General features: G+C 34.1%; 1 protein-coding gene across 6 annotated transcripts in view; it reads left to right on the forward strand.

Annotated features, from left to right (window-relative positions):
- Positions 1-9,766, forward strand: part of LOC126925341 (ecdysone receptor-like) — a 198,460-nt gene extending 188,694 nt beyond the window's left edge. For all 6 annotated transcript variants that reach the window (XM_050740772.1, XM_050740773.1, XM_050740775.1 and 3 more), the window contains one exon: positions 630-9,766. In XM_050740772.1, the coding sequence (XP_050596729.1) occupies positions 630-898 (269 nt within the window). In that variant the 3' untranslated portion in view covers positions 899-9,766. The remainder of the gene's footprint in view (positions 1-629) is intronic.
- The last annotated feature ends 305 nt before the right edge of the window (positions 9,767-10,071 follow it).

A 10,071-nucleotide genomic window follows, 5' to 3' on the forward strand; every position in this document is an offset into this window, starting at 1 on the left:
TTTCGTATTGTACGAAACATGCTTTCCTGCGATTTTAACAAATTTGCTCAAACAAAAAAAGAAAAAAATAATAATAATAACTAGCGAAGGCTAATTTCTAAGAAAGATCTGACATTTATTTGAAGAGAATTTATTTACGAAGTAAAATTCGTGCTTGAAATTCGAGAAGGAAAACAATTGTGGCGGTAAAACGGCAATAAGTCAGTGTTGCATAAGAATTTCATATAAGATCACTATAACAAAGTATATGCACTATCATTTCTAACAAGCGACTATAACTGCAACGATAAACGACTAACAAAATTTTCGGGGCTGCCACTACTAACACCAAAACGTACAAAAATTTTCATCACGCGTATCGACTATCAACCATTGCTGTCAACAAACCACTCGACAATTGATTTATTATAATTTATTATAAAGAAACAACAAAAGAAAAATGGAATAACATCGCTGCTAGGCGTATACGAAGAACAGTATAGTGATGGTAAAACGTGTCGAAAATGGTTGAGAACAGGATTAGAAAAATGACGCGATATGGTGAAAAAATAACTGTGTATAGTACTGATGATCGTACAAACTGTTGGAAAATTTTTTAAAACGAGTACCGTCATTGTTTGTCACTGTAGGACCTGCCCTCGTCGGATGTGCACCCGGTCGACTTACTACTACTACTACTACTACTACTACTACTACTACTACTGCTACTACTACTACTATTACTACTACTACTACTACTACTACTACTACTACTACTACTACTACTACTACTACTACTACTGCTACTACTACTACTATTACTACTACTATTACTACTATTTATTACTATTATTGCTCCTGTTACCGCTGTTATTATTATTATTATTATTATTATTATTATTATTATTATTATTATTAACACTTAACGCTAACATTTGTATTTGTATCACAGAGAATGCACGCGGATACACACATACACAAAGGAAGAACGCGTACACATACAAAGAAAACAAACACGTACGATCGATCGATCGCGAAAAGGTATAGTTGTCGTTGGATGATATGGTTGTCTCGATTTGAAATTTTACCTTCGAGTTTTGCGGACGAAAATACATATATCTCCGCGGTGGAACTATTAAAACGCGGTTGGTGAAATTGAAATAAAATTAAGTACGGTCGATATAATTTATAGTTGGTCTCTAATCGACAATAGTTAGCGTTCGGAGTTGTTTCAAGTTTAATATTAGGCCGCAGCTAGCCATTTTTGATTGGAGTAACGTATCCGGAATAAGTATGGTTGAGAAAATGTACAACTATAGTTAATCATTAATTATAGTTACTCTAAATCGAGCGTGAAATATAGTTGAGCGCATATAATTCGATTTAAGTGACAAATTTTTTGAATAAGTGGTTTATTGAGAAGATACGTAACTATAGTTAACTATTAACTATCGTTAGACAGCCGTATCTCGGGTATGAATTATAGTTAAACATACATAATTGAATTTAGTGCGAAATTTTCTATCTGCAATAAGAAATTTAGGAAAATGTGCAACTATATTTAACTATTAACTATAGTTACTTGGAGCGTGAACTATAGTTGGGCGCGTGTAATTCGATTTAAAAGACAATTTTTTGGTATATGCGATTTATCGAAAAGACACGTAACTATAGTTAACTGTTAACCATAATTACGGTGCTCTAAATCGGGTGCAAAGTATAGTTGAGCGCATATAATTCGATTTAACAGGAAATTCTCTGCGTAGTCGCGTCATAATTTCATTATATAAATCGAATCGCGTTATATAGATGCAAGTATAGTCGTTTCCTCGTAGTTCGAACATTTCCATCAACTATACTAATCGTTATTGTTCGTGTGTATGTGATATTTTTACCGTCGAGAGACGTTTGCGATCGGTTAACGTTTGATTTCGAACCGCGTAATCGATATTCGACGATGATTAACTATAGTTAAGAACTACTATACTAACGACTATATACCATCGATCATCGTGAGCCTTGAAAAAGTATAAAATATTTCATCGTCGAGAACCGAAACGGATTTCACGACTATTGAAGCAAGTATATGCTGCCATTACCAACTATATTAGAAATTTTACGACAACTATACTAGCTTTTACAAAATCGAGCTACGAGCACACGCGTTTTTTCTTAGCTTGTAAATTCGTCTCTTGACTCGAATCTACGTTTTACTAGTCGTAAGAGAGAAAAGAAAGAAAACAAATTTTTAGTCCTCTCAACTATATAACTGTATCAACTCGAACTCGATCGATCGTGCTTCACACGATGTTCAAAGCTGCGTGCGCTTGTTCGATAAAAACATACGAAGAGCAAATCTCAAGCGCGTCTCGTATCTTCTACTAGCAACTATGTAACGATAATTACTATACATACTAATCGTAACGTAACGAAATTATTGTTAAACCGAGGATTCGGGGTGAGATGGTAAAAATTAAGTCGAGAGCAAGGATGGACACGTAGGATTTTGGCTATCCAATTTTTTTTATCATTTTTTCTACTTTTCTTTTCATTTTTTTTTTTTTCACTTCTTATTTTCCTTTTTAAGTAGGTGTAAGCGCGTGCATCGAAACGAAACGCGAGAAAAAGGAAGCCATGGCCTGTTAGACACTCGACCGTGTCGGCCATATTGGATTGCGAGACTTTAACGAATTGGTGCTTTGGAATGTATTAGACTGAAAAAAATTATTGTTGTACGTTTTAGTAGAAAACGATAAAAGAAAAAACAAATCGCATACTAACGAAGAAAACGAGAAGAACAAACTTGACAGGAGTTCTTTTGCTCCGTATTCGATTAATAATTAGTGAAATATTATTTCTATTTGGAGCGTTTTATATATATACAATATATTATATATTCGCTAGGTTGCACACAGACAAACACAGACATGCTTACACACACACACACACACACACACACATATACACAGACACACATTTACACGGTATTTTGCGTACAGTGATGGGAATCAAATCGCCATTGTGATCGGACAGTTGTTTGTAAGAAAGCTAATTTAAGAAATTATCGATAACATCGACGATGTCGCTGATAAAGGCGCCATTTTTAAATGGCGGACATCTTCATATCGGTAAAAGAGGGATAAGAGTAAAAATTAAATTAAAATTAATGATCAAATTTGCAGGGGCACTCTGCGTAAACATTTGTGATTCTAGTAGGTTAGATTTGTTAAATTCGATTGTATTTCGAAATTCTTTTTAGAGACGTATTCGCGTTGAAGGAAAATATTTCTCGCGGCGTTGTTCCTCATTTTCGACGCTCGAAGCGTTCCCGCGACATGTTCGAACGATTTGCGTGGAACAACTTTCGAATTTGCTTAGAGTCGACGGTTTCTTAATCTCGAAATTTTCGTGTTTTCGGCTGTAGGAATTTTTTTAATGGGACACCCGAGCCAAGAAAAGATTATGTACATAAAAAGAAAGAAAGATTTCGGTAGACGAGTGTCCTTGAAAATTGTTCGAGGTTAGGACCGCCGATTGGTGCAAAGCTTTTCCGCGTCGTTGCAATTTTTTGGCGTTATTCGTGGAACGTGATAGCAATTACAAAATTATTAATTAACCTTCAACGGTCCACTGGTAAAATTTTAGTAGGCGAATTTTCGATTAGTCGAATTTTTATCGAGTTACGAATTTGTTCGTTTGTGATTAAAGAAAAGAGAGTTGTAAAAGAGGGAAAAATCATTTTCGAGGCGGATATGTTCGCGTTGCGATTCCCAACACTAACCTCACACGTGTGTATACAACATATAAACGCGCGCGCGCGAGCGCGCGAAATTAACAAAAATGGCAAGCGATACTTTGTATGTACAACAATTAGCAGTTCTGTTCGAACGGAACTGAGCGTGGACGAGTGTATGTATGCGTGTATGCGTGTGTAGAGAGTGGTTGAGATTGGACGATAGGAGAGAAAGGGACTCGGCGTGCACTCCGCCCAGAATGAGCGGGAGGAAAAAGAAAAACAACGTGGAAGATGAAATATAACGGAAAAACTACTTCGTCGCGCAGGTGCAGGGAGATTTTTTGTGAATTGGCAATGCGGCGGTGCGGTTCGTCTTAATGCGCCCGTGTGCATTTAATAGAAGTTACATGACGTAGATATTTGATAGGCATGCGCGAACAACGTCCCAGTCTATCTGATTTCGCAAATTTGAAAATTTGGGAGAACGAGAAATCAGGGACTTAAAGATTTGAAAGAAATACGTGAAGATTAAATTCCCTAGATACGTTATAGGTAACTAATGGAATTACAGAATAATTTGTATGCTATTGAAAATGTTTGAAATTGTGGGGAAATTTGTAACTTTCATATACTTGCAAAACGGAGAACCACAAATTAAAAAAATTGTAGAATTAAAAAATTCCAAGATCGCAAATTCCTAAAATTGTGAAGATGCAAAATTATGAAGTTACAACATTTCAAAAATTGCCAAGTAATTCTGTAATTTCGTAACATTGCTTTTAAAAATGCCGGGATTGATAACTGAAACTTACCTATAAAAGTAGTTGCAACTATATGGACTGTGGCGCCAGGAAGCCTCTTCGAATATCCGAAGAATGTAACGCCCAAGATTTCCAAAATACAAGAAAAAGAAACAAGGTTAAAAGATAGAAATTCTTCGATAGAAGAGTAATTTTCCAGGAACAATTCGGATATTCTTAACGAAGCTGGATTCCCCCATGTTCGCGCTTGTCTAGTAATTTACGCGTTCTCCGCAATGGACATGGTGGAGCCACATGTACATCAACAATATTATATTCTAACGATTACTAATTAAATAATGTACAATAATTTTAACGATTGCTAAATGATGATGAATAACGATGATAATGATGTCGATGAAGTCTTTAAGCATATAATACAGTGTTGCACGATGAAAATGATGGGAAAAAACATATGAAAGATAGCAAATGAAAAGAATGAGAGTGAATGAGAGTGAGAGGCGACGAGGAAACGCGAATCCTGAATGTATAGTTACAAAAATCGAGCGACAGATGTTAAAGACGAAACCGGACGGGAGGAGCTACGAGATAATGTATCTGTCTTTTAAAAATCGATGTGTATTTTTTGCGAGGAAACGAGGCGAGAAATATATTGGAGAAAGAACCGAAGACCGTTGTTGCCAGTTTGTGTTCCACGGGGCTGACTCCTTTTTCGAGTTAGTTGGTATCCCTGACGTTTAAATTTCTTAATAATTCGAAAAATTATCCGAAAAAACTAAAAAGATTTATGGAAATTTATTTTAGTTTTGTATAACTCTCTTAGCTTCTTTTTTTATTTAAGGTTTACAAGTATCGTGCAATTTTAACTTTATTTTTGGGTATTCTCCGAAACTACTATAGGATTACAAAATTATTGAAATTATCTTTTTGCGAAGAAATTATTTGATTTTGCTATTTGATTTCTAGGAAACCAAAAGGAAATTTGTTACTGTTTTATTTGAGATAAGTTATTTTAAAGGAATGAAATAAATGCCACGAGATCAACTCAAATAAACTTCCATCTTTTGAGCAATAGTTAATATCGAAAGTGCCCCCTAAGCAATGATTCGAGAAAGAATGGCTGAGAACCACTGGCAACGCGCGGTTGCCAAGTTGCGCCGCGCGAACAACGCTGTTATCAAGTAAGTGCGATAATTCTGTCGGTTCCCTTAAAAAATAAACAACAATCATATAACAGAGAAATATAAAAGTATTAAATCGCAAAATTAGAAGAGGAAATTACTCAAGGTTCATTGCAATTTACAAAATACCAAAAGGTTTAAGTAAAGAAAGTAAAAAAAAACACCTTCCGAAAATAACTTTGGAATCATTCGGATATAAACCGGTGTCAATAACAACTCTGTCATAGTGGTATTCTATCACAATTCAATCGTCAGAATTTTTGCACTTGCCCAAGATTTAAGAATAGAAAGAATCCAGAATTTTATGAAGAAAACTCTGAAGATCTCAGAAGATCTCCGTTTTATTCTGAACTCGAAGTGTCCCAAAACGAACGACTAAATGGAAAACAGCTTTTATTCAAAAAGGTATGTAGCTAGCTACGTACAAAATATATACAAAAATTACGAGTCAATGTTTTTGGGACGTTCTCGAATTCTATATAGTAGGAATTAAAAACGTGCAATTACGTCACGTTATACGTGTAAGAACAAACTTTTCTTGCGATGTTTAATGAAAAACACGCAAGTTCGATCTTCGAGTGGTACAAAGTTCGAGTGCACCGATTTTTTGAGAAAATGACAAATTTTGTTTAAGGTTTGCTTGTTTCACAAATTTCATTTATTATATGCAATACTGTGAGAGTCATAACGAACGAGAAGAATGTCCCTCTTTATTTCTGATTTTGAGGGAAATCTGCCATCTTTTCTGAAACGTTAATTTTTTCAACTTGGATTTCAAAAATACACAATCTCCAAATCCAATAGAACGCAAATCTTAAATTTCTTTAAGAAACAAATCTCGAGAGATTTTAAAGAAACTTCGATAAAAGGAGTTCAAGTTTTAAAAAGATGGAACTTTAAAAGGAAGCCTTTCGTCAGTTTTGACCAAGAATACAATAATTTTAAAAAATCGTCCCGGAAGAGCGATTTCAAAACGAACGTGCCCCACATCCAGTACAACAATAGAGAACAGAGATAAGGAAAGAGGGCGCCGCATGATTTCCACGTTGAATTCTAACCTAAAAAACTGCACCAACAACAAAGTCTATTGAATCGTTAAAGTATATTTATTTTTCCTGGAAAAAGAAAGATCCAAGAAACGTTCAAAGTTTATTTTAATAACAGAGAGAAGGAGCGCTAGAGAAAAGAAGACGAAGCTATTTATTTTTCTTACACAGTATTGCAAATCCTTTTCATGGGGGAAAGAGAAGCGATGGGGGAGCGTTACATATGGCGGACGACGAGGGGCAACAATTTTATAATCGATGATTTCTCAGACGATTGGCGATACGAAGTGGCGAATGGCGATAGAATTGCGTTTATTATGTAAGAATAAGAAGGCAGGAATAAACATAAACGTAGAATGCGTGGTGTGCGAGTGAGAAGGAGAGAGACAGAGAAAATCACAGAAGCCATAGAGTTCAAAGAGAGTGCATTGTGTACATATAAAAGAAGCAGGGACGAAGAATCGCGAGACGAGCCGTGAAATACAGAGGGTAACCGAACGACACCTTTGTAAATTAGCTTTGTACATTGTATCCCCACCTCCCTTGTTTCTTTGTTTCATTGTTGCTGCATAAACCATGGAGGATGTCTGCTCACGTTGAATCCCTTATACAGGGTGATGCAAAAATCTTTATACGTAGGAAACATTTTTCTGACAGTGAAAATTATAAAGAAGAGAATGTTCGATATACAAATCAATACAAATAGAAAAATTATAATAGTAATATCGTGCGTGTATAGACTTTTGCGTCACATTGTATACTTCGTATTTAACTCACATTCGTCCCTCATTTTCCTAAAATAATATTTTCAATTAATTTATTGGTGTCAACTTGAGTTCAGATAAATAGTTACAAATTGGAAAATTCTATTACTGTAACAATGGAATTTTTGTAAATTTAGACCGTGTTAATTTGACAGAAATAATAGAAATGCCCCGATAGTGAAAAGATGAGTAATTATAAGCTGTAAAATTCCTTGATCAGAAATGAAAGGAACAAAGCTTTCGTAAATTGACACAAGGGACGAATGGATGTTAACAATTTCCATTTAAGCAAAAAACTCGCAGGCAGAGGTATAAGTAAACATGAATATCCTTTTTAACAGAAAGAAAACAAAAAAGAAATAGTTCACCTAATTTTAAAGTCTTAATAAAAATTATTTCTCCAATAGTTTCTTTAGAGGTTAGATTCTATTGAAACGCCATGTTTGTTGGCCATCTTAATTTTCTCATATTACTCACATCCGTAGCGTTTAAAGATATATTAAATATGGACAGAAAAAAGATACGAGAAGTAGACGAAGAACTAAAATTGCTGGCAATTTCAAGGATTTTATCAATCGTAAATATATTTTATTACTTGTACATTTCCGTGAAATGACAAATCGAAATATGAATACGAAACAGGACGACGGATTTACTTTGGTACTTATTTCGCGAAAGATAAAAAATAAAAGTATCGTCTATTGTCGACGGTTTCCATCTCGTGACTCTGTTATGTATATAAATATACATATTGCATATATACATACATACGTACGTACATACATGTATATAAACATATATATTTTTCTGGGGTAAAGAGGGAGAAAGAGAAAAAAAGAAAATGGGGAAAAAAGAATAATAACTACAAAGACGTATCCGACCTCGTGGACGCAATAAAAAAATTTCGCTATAAATCGATTATGCATGGGCATCAGGGTGTAGATTAATAGGAGAAAGCGAGAGAGAAAAATGTAAAGAGATGACTATTTTTTTGAGAGAAACATTATAATAGAGAAAAACGAAAGCTTCAACGGAAAGCAAATTGGGAATTTCAATTTTCTCCTTTAGTTTCTAATGTTTATTTAACAAGATATTCTGCCTGTGAGTTGAAATCAAATTCGAGAAAGCCTGAAAGAAAAACAATTTTTCATGAATTATATATGTTCCCTGATTGAACAATGAATTGTTTTGCACTAATTATACGTATACTCATAATTGCAAGATATAGAACTATATATGATTCGTGAAGTTGATAATGGCGCGAAATTTGAATGCTAATTTCAATAAAACTTTAGATTTCAATGAAGATATTGAAATAAACTCGACAAATATTAAAAGAGACACGAAATTTTCGCTAAAACAACGTGTGAGATAAATTACAGCGCCAAAATTAAATTTCTTTCATCAGAAAATGTATTTTCTTCCCCAATATATCCGAACGAAAAAGTCTTTCTTGAATTAAATAATAATGATGGTTTGAAAATAAATGTAAAGGAGGGAAAACGTGTACATATCTCCTCCAGGTATAATCGTTATACGAAAAATAAAGAAAATAAAGAAATCACCCGTTGCATGTACATAGACCGGAAGACCGCAGGTAGCCATATTGTTATTCGCGATTAATTGGATGACTTGATCGAGTCGACTGATGTTCTTTCTCTTCTTTACTTTCTCTCACTGAACACACACTGGGCGTCCAAATAATTCTGAAAATATTAAAAAATTGGAAAATATTCTTTCGCATTTTGTATATTAATTTATTTCTCTTCCGAATAATTCTTAATTTTAAATATATTATATATACATATATTCGAATGAAATTCGAAAATTATATATATATGTATATATATAGATATAATATATTTCCTCGTGTAAAATATATAATTTAGAAATTGTATTTTCATTGTTATTAATTCATTATTTTAATCGGGACCGATACACTATTACAAATACCGATATTTTCTTTTTCTTGTTGTATCTAACAAACAACAGTGTGCTAGGAATAATTTCTCTCCCTTTCCTTTTTATTAATTAAATTATATTATATGTACAGATCTCTAATTTGGATTAAAGAATTCTTGTAAATTAAGAGAAGTAGTAAATGATAGAAAAACGACTCTACGGTGAGCGTCGCTGTGAGTCTGACCGGAAGTGAGAGAAAGAGAAAGAGGGAGAGCCCTCTGTCTGTTGTATATTATTTTTATTTCCACCTTTTTTACATGAAACAAAGCGAGATCGGTATTGACCGTGCTATGTATGGATGATATGTTCCAATATAGAATAAATCTTTCAACAAATACTCGGTTATTATTAAATTCCTCTCATTTTGCGAATTTTAGTAACAGAGACAATATGTATAGGAATCATAGTCAATTAATAAATTTCTTTGTTTGACTAAAATGCGGAATTTACTAGTTTTCAGTATTATATCTGACCTGCAGTAATTAGAACGAGAAATTTGAAGAGGAGTGGTGGGGATGATCGAGAATGATCGAGAAACTTCGCACGCTATCAATTTCATCGAAGTCTTCGCCATAGATGGATGACTTTGGAAGAAGTTTCTGGATATTTCCCAGATATTAAGCGGTGAGTAAATTATTTACA

This window comes from Bombus affinis, chromosome 16 (genome assembly GCF_024516045.1).
Source record: "Bombus affinis isolate iyBomAffi1 chromosome 16, iyBomAffi1.2, whole genome shotgun sequence".
Classification (NCBI taxonomy): Eukaryota; Metazoa; Arthropoda; class Insecta; order Hymenoptera; family Apidae; genus Bombus; species Bombus affinis.